This window comes from Cannabis sativa, chromosome 8 (genome assembly GCF_029168945.1).
Source record: "Cannabis sativa cultivar Pink pepper isolate KNU-18-1 chromosome 8, ASM2916894v1, whole genome shotgun sequence".
In the NCBI taxonomy this organism is placed as follows: domain Eukaryota; kingdom Viridiplantae; phylum Streptophyta; class Magnoliopsida; order Rosales; family Cannabaceae; genus Cannabis; species Cannabis sativa.
This window is the reverse complement of record NC_083608.1, coordinates 20,096,134-20,116,835: the sequence shown is the minus strand read 5'-3', so window position 1 is coordinate 20,116,835 and position 20,702 is coordinate 20,096,134. Positions and strand designations below refer to the sequence as shown.

Here is a 20,702-nt window from a genome sequence, read left to right as displayed (position 1 = left end):
TAAATTTTAACAGAAGTCATACCTTAATAAATGTACGGTTATATCTTTTAAATATTTATATTTTATAGTATAAGACAATTACAGGGCCTTTTATTTGAAATAATAACTATTAAGTTAGTTTAGTTTGTCTTGCTTTTCTTTCCGCCTTTTGTCATTTTGTCTTTTCTTTTGTTTTGAGTCGTAATTGTTACTTTAATTTTGGCTTTCACATGCATTGTTTCTTCTTTCGGCCATCGTTTACTACTATTAGATCATTCAAATCATATAAATGTACTGCTGTTCCTCTTATTACACACAAAAGCTTTTGAAATTTTTACATACAAAACAAACTACTAAATAAAAAAGCACACCCAAACAAAAAAAAAATCAACCCCAGCTTATTCATTAAGATACTAATTTACGCAATTACAGTACTTCTTGGTTGGAGAAAGATAATGAGTCCTTCACATGGTAGTCGGAACAGCAGTTTCCTTGGGTGGCCTTACTATTAGGATTGGACATTTTGCATGATGAGCACAGTAGTCACTTACACTCCCCAGAAATGCTCTGCATTTATATATACAACCAACCAATAATAAGTAAAACAAAAAGTATCTTTATATTGGGTCCATACATAATGAGCATTCCTATTAAGGACGAGTGATAGCGATACTCTTATAGTATTTCTCATATATAATATATAAATAAAATACCTCTTGATGGTTCCAAGGCCACGACTACCAACGACGAGGAGATCCATATGCATTTGCTCTGTAGCGTTACATATCTTGTCCTTTGGTTCTCCCTCCAGAATCAGTGTTTCTGCTTTCACATTCTACATTTATATACATAACATAGTAATTTTAGATTAGCAGATATAAAATTAAGGTTGAGAGGAATAATGTTAAGAATGGAATAAAATTTTAAATGTCAAATTTTTTTTGCATATCATAAAATTTAAAATGTCAAATTGTTTTTTTTGCATATCGGAACAGCCTTTATTTTCATTTCAAAATGGATAGTGAAAAAGTTATTCTATTGAAATTGGATTCTAATATTTTAAAATACAAAGAAAAGAAAAATGGAATAATGAAACTTATTCTTTTCCTCCAACCAAATTAAGCAACATAAATTAATTAAGTTATATTATTAGATAGGTACCGGCTTCGTTCTGCACATTTGTAATGCACGAGACATCAAAATCGCAGAATTCTCTTCCTGAGCTTTCCTCACTGATTCCACCACTGATGTTGTTGCATATACCGCTGTCAAATAATTTCAAACTTACATATATTTTTACATGTGCTGTATGAATTAATTAATTAGCTAGCTAGTACATCTTTATATCATGATTATACACATGCAAATTAAGTGTAGACAAACCAGATCCACCTGGTCCAGCAGGGAAACCATAGTGCTGAAAAGGCTGCTGAACATGGACGAGAACCAGCATGTCAGGCTCCACCGGGTTGGGCTCCTCCGCCAGTACTGTTGTTCCCATCTCTGGAGGCGTAACAAATAAGTGGTCCAGTGCCCACTTGAGAGCGTTGAAGCTGCATTCGCTGTCGTCCATTGCCACCATCACCTTCATTGTCTTCCTTGATCCCCTCATCATCTCACCTGCCATAGTATATCTCTCTCTTTTATGAATTACCTATTCTAAGTTTTCTTTCTTTCCTTTGATCAATATAAGTATATATAATAGTAGATAAAACGAGGTCCGCGTGTGGGAGAGTTGGACATTATATATGTTGATAGGAGAGGACATCTACGTGGCAAGCATGCATTTATAACATATTAATTTCCAAATTTTACATGCAAACAAAAATATTATAAAAATAATTAAAATACTTGTTACACTTTTGTCTTTGTTGGGACTATATACCTATTACCCACGCAAGCCACGCCCACCACCACATGAACTCCAATATTGAGAATCGTTAGCACTCATAACTTCGTACATAAAGCAAATACAAATTTAAAAAATATATATTTATCAAGTCATTTGAAATTAATATATTTATACAGTAAGCAACTTGTTGAAATTAGATCTCTCACTATTATTTGTTATCTACAACAATTTAACCACTACAAAAAAATTTTACTTTTAGTCACAACAAAATTTGTGATTAAAGATAAAAAATTTGTCACTAATTATAAATTATCATTATTATATTGTGACTAAAAGATCCGTAGCTAAAAGTATTAGTCACAAAAATTACAATTTGTTATGACTAAATGTGTTTTTACACTACAAGAATTCCCACCAATAGCGGCGGGCCTATTAGCGGCGGAGCTCCTCCGCCGCTAATAATGGGGCTATTAGCGGCGGAGCCCCTGCTTGGCCGCTATTGGGGGGCAGAATTTTTTTTTTTTTTAAAATATTAATAACGTGCGGGGTACAATCCAGCTAATGCCCGCCGCTATTACTATTAGCGGCGGGGTCCGGCTAATACCCGCCGTAGCTAATAGGTGGGCGGGAAAAATCACGCCCATATTGATTCAAAGTATTAGCGGCGGGGTATTAGCGGCGGACCCCGTAGCTAATAGTATTTTATTTAAAAAAATAAAAAAAATAATTAAATGTTATTAGCGGCGGGGTCGCCGCTGTTACCCAGCCGCTAATAACACTATATATACCCCATCAGACCCCTCATCCCCATTTTTCCATTTTCTCTCAAAAAAAACCCTAATAGCCTCCTCCTTCCCCTTCTCCTTTTAAAATTTCCACCGCCTCCATCTCCGACGCACCACCACTCCGACGCACCACCACCCCGACGCACCACCACCCCGACGTACCACCACCCCGACGCACCACCAGTTATTTTAGGTAAGTATTGTTTTTTTTTTAGTATTTTAGATTTGTTATTATATAGTTTTAGGTTTTAGATTGGTTTATATAATGTATATTTAAATTTTGAATGTTATATATTTTAGGTTTTAAATAATTTTGAGTTTATAAGTGTAGGTTTTTATATAGAAAAATTTGTGTGTATATATATTTTTGTATATAAAATTGGGTATATTTATATATAAATATATGTTTATGTATATTTGTGTATATATAATTGGGTATATATATAAGTTTTGATTTTTTTATGTGTATATATACTTTATAAAAACTGTATATTATATATATATTTGTATATAACAGTTTATATATATGTATATAGCAGTGTAGTATATATATTGTATTGTATTATTATGTAAAGTATAAAAACTGTACATTATATATATATTATACATAACAGTGTAGTGTATGTATTGTATATATTAATCTGTATATATATATATTATATTTATATAACAGTTTAAACATAATAGTATAGTGTATATTTTGTATATACAGTAGAACCTCTATTTAAGAATACTCTATTCAAGAATAACCTCTAATTTGTTATAAGAAAATCAAGTCCCGATTTGGGCCAGTTATAAATAAGAATAACCTCTAAATTGTAATTAGTTATACATTTTCTAAGTCCCGTATTAACAAAGTATACCTCTATATAAGAATAATTACATCTTAATAAAATATATACGTGTATTCTGTAAATTTATTTAATTATATAAAATTAATAATTTTATTTTAAATTATAATACATGTATGAAATTATATTTACTCTAAAATATTTCTATTATGATATAGTATTAATGATTATTTGTTGTTATTATTGTTACATTGATATTTTTTGGTTTTTTAATTTTTTTTTTCTAGTGTAACTCTATTTAGTTATAACCTCCCAATTAGAATATAATTTACTTGGTCCCAAGTGTATTCTTGGATAGAGGTTCTACTGTATTATTTTTTTTATTTATATATTTGTGTATATAAAATATATAGTATATGGTTTTTTTTTGAAGAAAATATATAGTATATGTTAATGTATATATAATTTATATATTGTAACAATGTTGTATATTGTATTGTTGTTATTTGTAGGTTTTTTAATTAATTTTAGTAATTAGTAATTTGTATTTGTTTGTATTTGTTTATTTTATGTCAGATTTTATTGATATTAAATTAATTTGTTGTTAAGTTTGCTAAAATTTGAAAAGTAAATTTAGCAAATTTAGAATATTGAAAAAAATTTAAAAAATTAGAAAAAAAAAAATATTAGTTTGTAGCTTAATATATATATATAAAAAGATTTTTTTAAATAATAATAATTAGTTTTTTAGTAACTTAATAAATAATATAAATATTAAAAGTTAAAAAGATTAATTAGAAGATTTGATTTATTTTTTAATTTTAATTAAAATTTAAATTAAATGGATTAACTTTTATTTGAATTTTAAAAAATAATTTTTTTTGTATTTTTAAGGTGGTAAAAATTAATTATTTTATATTTATTTTAATTTAGAAAATAAATTTATTTTTATATAAATGATAAATAATTCAAAAATTTAAAAATTTAAAATTTAAAATTTAGTAATTTAATGAATTTTTATAGTGTAATATATAAAATGAATTTTTTTATAATATAATTAGTTTAAATTTTGATAACTAATTTTAAGTTTCAAAAAGTAATAATTCATTTAAAATTTAATTATTTGATATTTATTTAAAATTAGAAAATAAATTTATTTTTTTATAAATAATAAAAATAACACAAAAAATTAAAAATTAATAATAAAGAACAATAATAATTCATATTTATAATTATATTAAAAATATATCATAACTTTTGTACTCATAAAATTTCATAAGACTTTACAAAAATTTAAAAATTAATAATAAAGAACAATAATAATTCATATTTATAATTATATTTAAAAATATATCATAAAATTTATATTCATAAAATTTCATAATACTTTACAAAATTCATATTTATAATTATATTTAAAAATATATCATAACTTTTGTACTCATAAAATTTCATAAGACTTTAAAAAAATTTAAAAATTAATAATAAAGAACAATAATAATTCATATTTATAATTATATTTAAAAATATATCATAACTTTTGTACTTATAAAATTTCATAAGACTTTACAAAAATTTAAAAATTAATAATAAAGAACAATAATAATTCATATTTATAATTATATTTAAAAATATATCATAAAATTCGTACTCATAAAATTTCATAAGACTTTACAAAAATTTAAATATTTAATACTTCATTTGTCGTCTAAATTGTAGATGGCGACAATCGATAAGTCTTGGACCAAAATCAGAAATCGTGGTTGCCATGAATTTTGGAATGGTCTACAAGCCTTTTTAGCAATGGCATCAGAACATAAGGATTGTGATGGACGAATACGATGTCCTTGTGTGAGATGTATAAATAGTAGGTTTGAAAAAATAGATAGGGTTAGAGCACACGTATTTGATCGAGGTTTTATGCAAGGATATGAGAAGTGGATTTATCACGGGGAGCACGAGGATGCGTCGTTGATGTAGCGATTCTTAGATGTTGAATCGAGAGGATGAAATGATTCTATTTTAGAAGACTTCTTTCCCTCGACATGGCGAGGAACCACGAGGAGAAGATGAACAACCAACCACGAACCCACAATTTGATGACTTATTTGAGGAAATTGAAGTGAATTGTATCCGGTTGTGATTGGATTTCATCTCTTAACTTTTAGCAAAAGCTATTGCATTTAAAAGTTAGGGGAAAAATTCTAATAACATCTTTGAAGAATTATTGAAGCTTTTAAAGTTTGCGTTTAGAAGGAAAATAATATTCCATCAACTTACTACGAGGCAAAAAGAGATTGAAGAAATTAGGCTTGGGTTATGATAATATCGATGTACGTTTGTATAATTGTTGCTTATTTTATAAGGAGAATGCATCCGAGGAGGCTTGTCCGATTTGCGGAACTAGTCGTTGGGTTACTTCAGAGAACGGGAAAGGAAAAAAAGTTCCTTGCAAAGTCATGCGATACTTTCGTTGACACCTCGACTTAAAAGATTATATAGTTCGAGGATTACGGCGAAAAGCATGATATGGCATCATGCTTGGAAAATCAAAAGATGATGGGGTGTTGCGACACCGGTCGATGGTTTAGCTTGGAAAGACTTTGATGCAAAACATCCGAGTTTGCAAGGGACCCGAAATGTTCGACTTGGGTTAGTGCTGATGGATTTAATCCATTTGGCAACACGAGTCTTGCATACGGCATGTGGCCGGATGGTGTTGGCTAGCTATAATCTACCACCTTGGTTATGTATGAAAGATAATTATGTTTTGCTATCTACCACAATTCACAGTGCAAAATCTCCGGGTAAAGACATGGATATATTTTTAAGACCTTTGGTGGATGAATTAAAGTAGTTGTGGAATAATGGGGTAGCAACGAGAGATAGTTCGACCAACTCGATGTTCACCATGCGTGCTTTGCGCTTTTGTGGACGAGTGAATGATTTTCTGCTCGTAGTAGCTTGTGCAGGTGGAGTGGTCAAGGTTATAAAGCTTGCCTACTTGTAATGAAGACACGACGTCCATTCGAGTGATCGGGAAGACATCATATGTTGGTCATCGAAGGTTCTTGCCAAGTAACCATGCAATGAGAAGGGATACTCGATTTGATGGTAAAGTTGAAAGAAGACCTCTCAGGACGATTTACTTGTGAAGAAATATTATCACAAGTTAATGCTCTCAGGAACCCCGATTAGGACATCATGAAAATTTTGGGGGCGTGAAACGTAGAAGAGTTGCGAGAAAATTATAATTGGAGGAAAAAAAGTATTTTCTACGAGTTGGAGTATTGGAGCACGAATATTTTAAAACACAACATTGATGTCATGCATGTTGAGAAGAATGTGTGTGATAGTCTCTAGGAACCATCTTGGATAATGATAAATCAAAGGACACTGACCAATGCGCGCCATGATTTAAAGAAGATGGGTATTAGGGAATCGTTGTGGATTTATGAAGATGGGAATGGGAGGCTAATGAAGCCGCATGCTCCTTATGTTTTGACTCGTGAGAAAAGACAACTTTTTTGTCGGTTTGTTAAAGGAATAAAGTTTCTCGATGGCTTGTTCAAATTTAAAGAGCAAAGTTTCTCGAGATAGTCTAACATTATTGGGTTAAAATCCACGATTGTCATGTCATTATGCGGCGAGTACTAGCGGTTGGTGTCAGTAAATTTCTACCTCGTGACACTTTGCTGACAACTATTACTCGGTTGTGTAATTTTTTTAAACGAGTTATGCTCTACAGAACTACAAAAATGTAAAAGATATGGAGGATGCTTAAAATAATTTAATTACATTTATTGTGCAAGATGGAATTGATTTTTCCTCCGGCTTTTTGACATAATGATACACTTGGTATTGCATTTGCACGAAGAAGCGATATTGGGTGGTCGGTCTTTATGAGATGGATGTATCCTTTTGAAAGGTACATGAAAAAATTGAAGAATTATGTGGGAAATAAGACACGTCACGAAGGGTCGATTGCGAAGGTTATGTTGCTTTGTGAGGCGGTAACCTTTTGTTCAATGTACTTTAAAGGGTGTGAAACAAGATTTAATCGGCTTGATCGAAATGAAGATGCGCCTTACATTTGTCGCTATCTCTCGGTTTTTAATTCTCAATCTCGTCCTTTAACTAGCGGACTTATCAAGCCTCTTGATCATATCGGTCGTGAAAAAGTGAGTGGTACATTCTTCAAAATTCTCACGAAATCCAAGCTTACTTAGAGTAAGTTTGTTACATTTTTATAAATTATTTTATTAAATTTTTAGTTTTTATTTTCTATCTCCCTCTATTGTATCTTGACATTATCATACTTCACAGTGAACATTTGGACAAGATCAAGCATGAATATCCTAATGGTAATCACGATGTCTTGCATAGGCAAACTTTCCGTCCGTGGTTTCATAAGAAGGTATAACGACAAAATTGTAAAGTTTTAATTCAATCATTTATATTCCTCTCATATTAATACATTTTATGTATTTAGATATATGAGTTGCACAAGCTTGAACTTTACAAAATGGTGATGAGTTACTCGGCTCTCGCTTAGAGATTAGGTGTGCCAGCAACATTTTACGAAGGTTGTGTAGTGAATGGTGTTCGGTTTATTGCATCAAGCGAGACCAAAAGCGGAAGACACAAAATAGTGGTGTTCTTGTTATTCTTTGGGCCCGAAGGGTTTAATTATTACGGCACACTTGAAGATGTAATCACTATATCTTATCTTGGTGCATATACGGTGTCATTGTTTGAATGTAAATGGTATAACACTAATCCATTAAGAAGAAGACAATCATGAAAATAATATAACTAGTATAAATACTCGTGGATATTGGTATCAGATGAAGCCGTACATCCTTGCTAACCGGGCGAAGCAAGTTTTCTATCTTGAAGATCCAACTCGGAGGTCGCGATTGGAAGGTTGTTGAAGATATTAGCAATCGACAAATTTGGGACATTACTGACAACGAAGATGAGACTGATGTAGATGTTGTTAGTGATTCTAACTCTGCCAATTTTGTGTTGACGGTTGATCTTGGAGAGTTGATTATGCAATCGAATGAACCTCAGGTAATTGTTGAATCGTCCAGATCAGTTAGTGGATTCGAGATAGAGAATAATGAACTTGATGAAAATTATGTTCTTTGAAAGTAGATGATTTACTAGTTGAACATGTGGAGGATGAAAATGTAAACTTAGTGAATGATGGAAATGATAGTGATTCTTCAGTGTAACTTTTATTTTGTAAACATTTGTTATTAAATTTTTTTACAATTAAAGGACTATTTAATTTCTTTCGCATTAACATTTGTGTGATATTTCAATTATGTGTTTCACATTTGTGAATTCTTACATTTTTTCCGAGTCTTCAAAGTAAAGTAAAATGTCGGCTACGTTAGCGACATACCACGGTGGGGATGGTGATGGCGGGGATCCCCAGTCCTTCGAATGCCGTCGTCTTGCGAAGCGAGGTTTTCATATTTTTTCAAATCTACAATTGTTACCGAATATAAACGGTGAATGTATGATTTACTAATAAAATTATTTTTCCACTCGAATATATATAGTTTCACCTCACGGTCGAAAGGGTCGTGGGGTTGCGGCAAACGCTAATCTCGAAAAAAAAAAGAGAGATCTTTGGTAAGCCACTTGCGGTGGAGGTAGATCTTGAAACGAGGCAAAGTTGTTGGCGGCGAAGCAAGCAATTATGTTCGATTTCTTGGCCAACAAGTAAGCATGTTGTGCCGGGTGGTCATCTAAATTTTTTTCGATGTACCCAGAACAATACAAGGATCGAAGTGCTCAATCGAATTAGAGTGAGTGACTTTGAATTATTAAAAGTTGTAATAATTTTATGTCCTCATTTATAAATTAACATTACTTTAAATTACTTTTATTACATAGTACTACTTTGATATCGATGGGAATCCCCATCGAGACCTACTTATGGGGACTTTATATTCGGTGATGGCGGAGCGGTATAGTGAGCGAAAGACACTCAGACACAAGCATTTCAAACAACATTACAAAAAACCAGAAGATTGGGACACAGTTCTCAAATTCCCCACGACTACTTGAATACGAGACTTGGAAATAGGTTTGCGAATTGTTCGTTAGCGAGGCATTTTTGAATCGTTCAACTAAAAATAAATCGAATCGGCAACTAATGAAATATCCAACAACGCAAGGCACAAAATCGTTGGCGTCCATACGCCACGGAATGGTATGTATTAATTCTTTAATTGTTAAATGTTTCATAAAAAAAAAATTCTTTAATAGTTAATAATATTTTTTTTCTTATAATAAACTAATTTAATTGTTTATATTTGTATAGGGGGGTCCTCCTGGAGAGCATGTAGTTGAAGCATGGAAGGAGATCCATGTGAAAAAACCGTCTGGAACTTTCGTTAATGAATTAGCTCCAAAAGATTATGTAAGTGATTAAAATGATTTATTATTAAAATTTATATTTTATATTAATTACATATTCTAATAATTTTGATTTAAATAGGAGGAGCGTCAAGGAGCTTGATAGGAAGCGGCGGAACGACAATCCCGGGCGATGCGGGATTGAATGCGAATGCGATGCGGTTATCGGTTTGACGTTATGGAAACGGTTCTAGGCCAAAGATCGACTATCAAAGGCGTGGGTAAAAGGCTCGAGGGCAAGGGAAAGAAACCAATCCCTCGACTCGATCAACGGTGCCTCCCCCGACCAACTGCGAAATGATGAGCAACGTAGCGGATATATTCTCGGCTATGCGTGCCACTTGGGGGGGTAATTTGACGCACGAACAACGTGCCCGAATATTTAACCCACGCTTTGACAATTTCATTCAAACGTATAGTCGATCGCGATCGCACAGTGGTTCGTCTTCTCGGAGTCATGCGGCTCCTCAGGAACGGCAACAACAACCTCCTTCGCAACCACAATTTGACCTTCCTCGCAACAACAATTCCAAAATTTGTCACGGCGGCAATTTGAAATTTTTTTGCGGCGACGGCAACCCCGATCTTTTCCTCGGCGGCAACGACGACGGTCTGCTCAGCGATGGGAAATCGGTTCTTATACGAACACGTCGAGTCTCCTCAGCTCGGCTCAAACTTTGCGATTTTAGATTATTTGGGAGTTCATCGCGGGGAGAACCAATTTTTTTCAACTCTCATTTTCAACGAAAGTGAGCTCGGTAATTTAACGGCAGGTTTATCATCGGACTGAGCGTATGTGCCTTCTCGCCACGGGCTTCGGGGACTCGTACGAAAATAATCCGGATCAAGACTTCATAATTAGAACTGTGAATGAAGATGTTAATGAATAATTTATTTATGTTTTGTAATAATTTAGTTTAATTTTGAGACAATATTTTATTAGGATTAATATGTTAAAGTTAATTACTTTGGAGACAATTTTAAATTATTAATAAATTTTATTAAATTGTTTTAATTATATTAATTAGATTTATTTATTAAATATTCGTATATTAATTAATTATTTATTTATATATAAGATTAATATATATTTATTATTATTTATTATTTATAAATATTTATTATTTTTATTACGATGGGTAATAGCGGCGGGACCGCCGCTGTTGCCTGTGTCGATCTCGAAACACGAGGCCGACACGGGGGCAATAGCGGCGAGGTCCGCCTTCGAGCGACGACATAGGGCAATAGCGGCGGGGTCCGCCCGTTATTCTTCCGCCGTATTAATAGTATTAGCGGCGGACACATTTTGGCCATTAATACTATTAATAGCGACGACGATAGCGGCGAACCAATAGCGGTCGAGGTCCGCCGCTATTGCCCTTTAGCGGCCAGATTGTGGACCAATAGCGGCCGAGGGGCCCGCCGCTATTGGTCCTTAATGTTGTAGTGTTAGTCACAATATTTGTTGTGACTAAAACTAAATTAGTGACAACTTGTAACTAAATACACTATGTTTTAGTCACAAGTAATTTTTTGTTGTGACTAAAAGTCACATTTAGTCACAAAAAATTTATGTTGTGACTAAAAAGTTGTTATTAAAAATAGCAGTTTTTTGTAGTGAACAGAAAAATAAATATAATTAAAGGCTCATAATTCTCGCTCACCAGCCATAACTAACTCCAACTATCCTAACAGAATTTCTGTTATGACAACATAAATTTCTCTACTCTAATTACAACAGTAATAAACAATTATAAAAGGAGGTGTCCTCACTAATTGTCCAGCATAGCAAAAACATCAAAAGTGTGAGACCTAGATTTGTGAGAGGAGCTCCTATGTTGAGCTCGTGGAGTTCATGTAAAAGAAAAACAAGAAAAATTAGTAGAGAGAGAGAATATCAAAAAAAAAAAAAAAAAAAAGAGGAAAGAAACCATGAAATACCAGTTAAGATTGTGGCTTGAATTTCATACCTGATGTAAAATTCTTCAAAGTAAGTGCAGATCTGATATCGTTCTTCAAGACGAGCTCAAAGAGAATGTACCCCTATATTTAAGGCGAACCTTTATAATTTTTGTGTTTATTTTCTCTATCTCTTTTATTTTGATGCATGTTCTTATGTTTGTATGGCTTTGATCTAATTTCTGGGGTTGGGTTCTGGTGATATCGATATGGTTTGATCGAGAAGGGGGATTTGGTTCCTAGGGTTCTTTCGAGAGGAAGAAAGGGAGAAAGAGATTTGGTTCAAATCTCGAAAGTTCTTTGATTGAATCTGAGCTAGGGTTAGCTCACTTGGGATTTATTGTTTGCTCTGGTCAACGACAAATCGTTTAAGTTCAAACGATTTGTCGTGTGAAGATAAACTACTTATAGTTTTACATTGTTTTAATTAAATTGATTTTAATTGTCTTCATCAAATTTAACCATGTCGCTTTGCAAGGATATTAAATTGGTGTAGGATATTATTGGAATTAAAGAAATCCTACACAACTTAAAAACATAATGACCATCTTAATATTAATTAGTTTTATTTTTTCACTAGATAAATTAAGTTTGTGTATAATTTATAATATTACTCATTATTACTAGTGGTGTCCAATTATACGCTACGTTTCTTAGACACAAAATTTTGGACAAAATTATACATTATGGGCTCGTTTGAAACGCCGTATTAGGTCGTATTGTATTGTATTGTATTATATTGAATTGGATTATATATCATATTTTTATATAATACTATGTTAAACTTTAATTTATACTAAAATATTATACATTTAGGTGTCCATAAAAGTTAATACCACATATAGTTTTATATAAAAATATTGCATAAAATACAATTCAATATAATATAATACAATACAATACAATACGACCTAATACGGCGTTCCAAACGAACCCTATTTTCAATCCATCGGATCAAATGTGATACAAAAATTATGATTATAACAGCTTATTGGAATAATATAATTAGAAAAATATTAATTAAAGTTATATTTAGAAAACTTAAAATCTTTTAAATTCTCTCTCACTATTGTTATAGCTGAAGTTGTCATCTTAACTGAGAATATCACCTTAAAAACCTCAAACAATCCTCTAAATATTAGTTATGGCCCTTTCAAATTCTTTCATGTATTGAGATTTTGATGTTAATATTTTTATCTATCAACATTTGAAAGAAATGTCAGTATCTTCACTGTTGATCTTAATACAGCACCTGAACTTTGATGAAATCCTTCCTTTAAATCACCATTATTTTGTCACCAGAAGCATTGCTATAAAGCATATCCTAATTAAAAAAATCCTTATTCATCATCCTTGTAGCTTTCTTAAACTTAAGCTTATTTTCTAACAACGCTACCATATCAATTTTATTCACACGAAATAGGTCCCAAATAGCAACTTGTTTCTCTCGTTTATTCAAATATGCACGTTCCAGCTAACCATTTTGGTGCACTCCATTAGAAAAAACCTGAACTAAGGTCCCTACTATCTCCCCTGTCACATGTTCTTGGAGCACTTTAAAAGTGTTCCTCACTTTAGCAGCCTCTATGTTATTTTCTACACTTTTCATTTTAGCATTTTCTGTCTTTTTAGGGACTTCCTAATTATCCTTGTCATCAGTTTTCTTCAGTTTAGTATGTGTTGTACCCCCTGCATCCATTGCAATATCATTGTGTCCCGCTTGCAACCTGATCATTATTTTGACTCTGTTTCACATTAGTTTCTACAACACTATCATTACATTACTAGGATTTTCCTTGCTTGCCTGAGACTTCTTAACCCTTCCTTTCTACATTGTGCCATATTCTGACCATATCCATGATATTCTCCACACTTGATTGGAAGCCATTCATATTCTACAAATTGATCTTGAATTTGCCCCCTCTCATTCTCAAAATGAACAATGAGGGTCATCCATTATTTTCATTTCCACTAACACTCGAGCAAATCGAATCATGGACCTCTCCTTTGTAAACTTGTCTATCATTATAGGTTTCTCGATTGTTCTAATAATAGCACTCAAGCAGTTTTGTCCCCATTATTGTAAACCAAGCTTAGGTAATCTAATCTAGAGTGGAACAAATTTCACAAACCTTATTGTGTCCAGATTTTGTGTCCAAGGTCTCATAATCAGAGACTTCTTATCAAATTGAACCACACCTGTTCCAAGACTAAGTCACTAGTGACTTCATCATTGAACTTCACAATTGTCACGGTACCTTGTTGAGTGGGAGAGTTTCAAGGAACTCCATCCTGTTATGACTTGGAAGACACATGTGATAGAAAACCATTGTTAGTTTAAACAATCAATGGATATTCATAATAAGGAACTAAAAAGCAAAATCAAGAAAACTAATATTAAAACTATTCATATAGAGTAACCAAAAAAATTATATAACAAGGACAAGAAGGAAAATTTAGATAATAAGTCTATTCAATGGACTTAACAAAACTTCTCGATCCTAGTATCGTAGGTTTGAGATTATCTAAACCTATGACTTTGTGGTATACCTGGTAATTTACTTACTCTAGTGAAAGTAACTTACTTTAGTAAGATGTCGAAGTATTTCTCTAATGGCTAACTCTAAAGGAAGTCTTTTCGCTTCTAGACATAGATTTTATTTATCTAAGGAACAATTTCAACTATTCCAAAAAAGATAAAAGTCATGAAAAGAATTCCTTAAGCATCAACAGTGAGAGGTCTCATGTATGCTCCAGTATGCATTAGACCAGACACATGCTGTTGAGTGAGAGTTATGAGTAGTTTTAGTTTAATCTAGGAAAGGAATATTGGAAGACAATCAAACAAATCTTAAGATCAAAAGAGGAACTATATGTTAGTCGATAATGATGGTACTTTAATACTCTTAGACTACACCAAATCAAGTTTCTAGACTTGTGTTAATGATAAAAAGTCTACTTATGAGATTGTGACTCTGGGGGTGGAACAATAATTTTTGGAGAAGTGTAAAAACTTATCCAGAGTTTCTAACTCTACCAATGAGTCTGAATATTAAAGTGGCCTAGAAGGCTAGTAGATGATTATTCAGCCTATAGAAAATTCTATACAATTTTTAAAATTATTCCAGTAATGAATTAACTACTAGTGTTACTTCCTGACAACACAGATTTATTTGTCAAACAGTAAAGAATCCAATACCCTAAGATGATAAAATATTTAGATAGGAATTTCATAACATCAATGATTTTGTGACTAATAAGATGTAATGGTGGAGAAGATTAATACTGAATACAACCTGTCAGGTGTTATTACACTGATAATACTACATACTACATTTGATATGGACATCAAGGTGTTAAGATTAATTGAAATGCACTTTTAGTTTTACATTAGTGATAGTGGGAGTTTGTTGGGATTTTATGCCCTAAATAAAACTCATTTCAATATAATCAGAATTATTAATTAATAAAAGATCAGAAATTATTTTATGTTACATGGTTCACATGACTACTTTCATGCTTATATGTTTAATGTATAAATTCTATCAAATTCATAACATATAGTTATTCATGATTATAGTGTTGTCTACACAGTGGAACATAATCATGATTGTATTTCTCAAAAGTTAGTCCCATAATTTGTCAGTACACTAGATTTCCACTGACGTGATAATCAACGATAATGTTTACTTACACATTGATATGTGGTATGTCCTTTCAAGGGTATTGGCAAAGTATGCTAGTATAGGATGTATGTAGTATACATCGGACTGGACCGATATTGACATTGGATAAGATATCATAAACTTACAGTTATATCTTTCAAAGTCAGGTCAATAGATCTTAATCATGTGATGGGGTTAGGTTCTGACTTAAATGTATTATTCATGTTCTTTGACTTGTTCGTTAAAGTTGACCAAGTAGATATTTCCAATACATACATCTTGGGAATATGATAGTGCAATTGAGTGGGAGCTCTAATCATGAATATAGAATTTATAGCTTCAATAACTTATTAGAAGTGAAACGATAATTTCTTTTGAGTTTGGCTTAACGCTATAAATAATTGAGCACTCATTTCAGTAATTATATTAGTTTACTTAAATATAATTTATAAATAGTTGAAGTGTTTTAAGGAAAAAATACATTGAAGGACAGAACGGTAAATTTGTCCCTACTCGATGTAGATCATCTATAGAGGATCTTTGATTATTTGGATTGAAATAATGAGTAATTCAAAGCGCATCTATTTTTGGTATATAGAGCGTTCTATGTAATTAGGAGTTCAAATCTAAATCTACTTATTGAGAGCTTGATTACATAAGATTATGGTCCCCACACTAATTATAATAATATTATTTTGTAGTCTTAATTAATTAATTTTAATTAATTAATTAGAATTCTAAATAAGACTATGTCTTGTTTGTAAATTTTTCACTAAGCAATGACTTATTTGAGAAGAAAAGAGGATTTAAGATTTATTTATTAATTAATAGACTTTACAAGGTCTAATTAATAAATAAGTTAAATGACAATTTTATTTGATAATTAATTATCATTATTAAATAGATAGATTTGACATTTATAGGATTATAATTAAAATATGGTATTTGTGAAATAAAAGATAAGTTATTAAATAAATGACAAAATTAAAACTTATGGGGCCCACATATATGGTCAACAACTTAAGGTTAATTTAAGCTATTATTTCATCTTTTTTAGTTCATATAATTTAAATCCTAACCCGATATGAAAATCTATATAAAGAAAGAGATGACTCTTATTTTCATAACCTACATCAGACTCTTTTGTCAGAAAATTAGAAAATAAAGAGAGCTTCTCTTCTATTCGAAATTCCCTCTTATTCCTCCTCAAATTTTCGAAGCCTATGGTGAATTGAGAGTATGCCCACTCATGTCAAAGCAATACCTAACATAGTGAGGAAGACTGTGTCTAACCAAATTGAAGGAGAGAAGATCCAAGTTCAGATTGATAATGCTCTGTTACAGACAAGAATCAAGGGCTAGATATCTAAATGGAAGGAGTCATTATTATTCTACTCCCATCAATGTAAGGATTTCTTAATCTCTTTTGTGTTTATTTCTTTACTTTAGGAAATTCATATTTAGGATGTTAGATTATAGACTATAGTCACATACATGCTAGTAAATCTAGATCTTGATAAAATAAGTTTCAATAAGATTTACATGAGCAAGGACTATCGGTGGATTACCCCGAGGTGGTAGTTGCGCGTTAGGGTTCTTGACCCCTATTTCAATGGGAATTGGATAATGAGATCCGTCGCTGTTGGATCACATGGCTTATTTGATGAAGACATTCCAGTTAGAACCATTGTCAACCAAATTGAAGAGAATCAAAAATTTGATGGATGGAAGGTTGTGTTCATTTACTCTCAATGAAATTACCAAATTGTTGACCTCACTTTTAGCCAACGGCTCTGAGTCTTTAAGTCAATGAAATTGAATTACCAATCATGAATAAAATAATAATAAGCAATAACAATAAGAACACATAAATTTATAGAGGTTCGATCCCGTAATAATGGTAATAGTCTACTCCCCTTTTTGTTGTATTACTTATAGAATGATTAAGATCACAAGGTCCAGCTAGGTGAGTTTCTTAATATTCTTGAGAAAGTTTACAATTATTTTAGCAGCGAAATAGTTCTCTAGAAAGTTGAAATTCAGATCTCTAACAATAAAATAACTCTACTATTTATAGGGAAGCTACGAGGGTTTGTTACCCAAAAGTACAGAGAAATAATCAAGAAACTGAATGTTAATTCCCAATAATTTCTCGGTTGTACCAAACCGATCCCACAAATATAGGAATTTTAATTAAGCTATAATCATGGTGATATTTAAGGAAATTATATTGGGAAATCTTTAAATATCGCGTCCTTTAGTGCGAATAACGATACTTTTCTGAATACATACATGCTGCTCGGAACACTGTGAGGTACATAACCTGTTCGGATACTTCATGCTGAAGAACTAGACTTTGTCGATTTAACCCTGAGTTATTGTGGACGGAACCTCAGGTGATTGTAACTCGTCCAAGTCTTAAAATGATGACACGTGTCACTCCATCAAGTGTCACGTCATCCTGTAAGTAAATTGGGATAACTAGAAGAAAAGAAATATATATTTTTTAATTTCTAATTATTTTAATAATTTTGTTTTTTATTTTTAAATAGTTTTTTTAAAAAAATAATTAAAATTATGTGGACTAATAAAATATTGTCACGTACCAAACCTTAAAATTCAAGTAGTTTAACCGCTAATTACCTTAACCTTTTTATATTTAAACACTTGTATAAAAATAAGATAAAAATAATTATTAAAATTAAAAAAACAAATTGTAAAAGAAGAATTTCATCGGGAGATTGAAAAATACTTTTTTTTTTTTATTATTATTATAATAACTAAATTTACTTCTAAATAAAATTTAATTAAATATATCTCTTTTTATAAGTATTGTACCCAAATTATCCTCACACACTCACATAATTAAGACATAATTTCAAATAAAATAGATTTGTATTCTTTGTAGATGGATGTGTAGGTTTATGGGTAAGTTGGAGTAAAATTTTGATTAAAAAAAATACTATCATGAAATGATAAGAGTAAAATTAGTAAAATGATTAAAAAAAAGGTAAACATAATACATTTTAAAAAGGAAAACTCACAAAAATATTGGAATTTGGGTTAACTTTTACAAAAATACTGTCACACGATTTTTTTTTTCAAAAATACTGTGTTTTTATAAAACACTAGTAAAACACAAAACATAACAATTTAAAACAACAGTAGAACAAGTAAAAAACACCAGTGAAAACTTAACAGAGTATACTGTAGTATAAAACTTATAAAAAAACACAGTAAAAAATACTTTCTGGCAGTATTTTTGTAAAAAAATGGCAAAAGTTAGTATACCATATTCCTTTTAAAAAAGAGAATAAAAATTAAAAACATAAGTTAAAAAAATAGGGGTAAGTTGAAAAATACCACTTTTATTAATCAATTAATCAAATTTACCTCTAATTTTATATTTAATTGAAACATACCTCTTTTTATATGTATTGTACCTAAAATACCCTGACATAAGAGAGTTACATGGAGAGTATCTTAAAGTGACAGGGGCAAAATTGGTACAATGTTTAAAAAAAAGGTAAAAATAATAGACTTTAAAAAAGAGGATAAAAATAAAAAAAGACAATATAAAAAGGGTATAGAGTCAAATTTCTAAAAAAAAATAAAATATGCAGTCTAATTTCCTCAATTTCATTTATAACTGGGCTGCACGGGCCATGAAGTGTACTGGGTCCAGCAACAAACCCAATTTCCAACTCCCGGCCCATAATGTTTATTAGTTCACTCTTAGCACCGACTAGATAGATTATCTTCAAGGTGAAATACATAAAGCCGTACACCCAAAAGACGTGGATTTAATTATCTTGAACAAATAAAATACAATTAGTAAAGTAAAATAGAGCGTCTGCCCTATTGTTGTGCTCTGAGGCAGTTATTGTCCACTAAGGTTTTTCCAGTTTTTTCACATTATTTTCTTCTTAACTGCTCATCTTCCACTTCCTATCACCATCTTTTTCTTCCTCTGGTACTATGGATCCATTTCTACACAAGATGAAATCAGCAATGCAATTATCTGATGCTGAGAAGACGGTTGTTGCTATTACTGATGATGGCAATGACGGCCTTGCTGAAGAATTACCATCTCCTGATTTTTCTCTGTTTGCTCGTGTGATTACAAATAAGAAGGTCTGGCTTTCAACTTTTCAACGTCAAATGGCACAGCATTGGGATGGTCGATTTAAGGTTAATATCAAAGAAACCTTGTAAACATGTTTATACTCTGTTTTGGGTGTGAAGGGGATCGATTTCGGGCTCTTGAAAAGGAGCCGTGGCACTTTCAAGATCATCATATTGTACTTTATCCACCGATGGCGATGCATAATGTTACTCCCGAAGCAATGATTTATTCTCCTTTTTGGGTGCAAGCCTACCGTTTGCCTTTTCTTAGTAAATCAAAGTCCTTGGCCAGATCACTAGGAAATTTATTAGGGGAGTTTATTTCTGTCCATGAAGACTCTTTGAATGAAGGTTGGGGTCCGTTTTTGCGTTTTCGAGTTCGATTGGATATCACTAAGCCTTTGCTTAGAGGCAAGATGATTACTTTGCCTCGTGTGAAGGATGAGTTCTGGGTTGAGTTCCGGTATGAACGTCTTCCCGAATATTGTATGGAGTGTGGTTTAATTGGCCATTTGTATCAGAAATGTCCTGTGTTTCTTGAGCAACTAGACAACGGTGTTGATCCTGAACTTCCATATGGACCTACGTTGATTGGTTCTGCCCTGCCTTCTTCATCATATGATCGCTATAGATCGGATTTCTCTAAGGGAAATGCATGGCCACTTCTCACTCGTCTAGCAAGAACTTCTTTAACTGCTTCAATTCCACAATTGCAACACAGGCCTGCTGCACATCCACGACCCTTGTTAATTGGTGAATCGTCAAATACTGGGAATATGGTTACTAATTCTACACGGGTTCTACCTTCTACCATTACAGCCACCACTTCCTCCGAAGTACCACATCCTTTTTCCCCTGGTTTTCTCACTCAATCCACACTCATACCACCTAAACACGACATTAACAACTTTCCATCTGATCAATTGTCTCCCCATATATCCAATGCAATTTCAAAACCACTTTCTACTTCTACCACAACAGCAACTCATTTATCCAATGTGTACACACCAGATGTTGGCCATTCCTCTTTTTCGCACTTTACATCACCACTGCTTGATCCCATACATGCTACTTATCCTCCCATTATCAACACTAATCATAAATCACCACA

The 20,702-nt window shown here is 32.1% G+C and overlaps 1 protein-coding gene across 2 annotated transcripts; it reads right to left on the bottom strand.

Annotated features, from left to right (window-relative positions):
* Positions 1 to 260: 260 nt before the first annotated feature.
* LOC115700795 (universal stress protein A-like protein) lies at positions 261 to 1,689 on the bottom strand. Of its 2 annotated transcripts, none has more exons than XM_030628445.2 (4): positions 1,363 to 1,689; positions 1,141 to 1,244; positions 693 to 814; positions 261 to 546 (listed from the first exon to the last, which is right to left on the bottom strand). In XM_030628445.2, the coding sequence occupies exons 1-4, from the start codon at positions 1,604 to 1,606 to the stop codon at positions 444 to 446; spliced, it is 573 nt and encodes a 190-aa protein (XP_030484305.1). In that variant the 5' UTR covers positions 1,607 to 1,689; the 3' UTR covers positions 261 to 443. The 2 variants fall into 2 exon arrangements, with proteins under 2 accessions (XP_030484305.1, XP_030484304.2); XM_030628444.2 differs by having other exon boundaries at positions 1,372 to 1,689.
* Between the last annotated feature and the right edge of the window lie 19,013 nt (positions 1,690 to 20,702).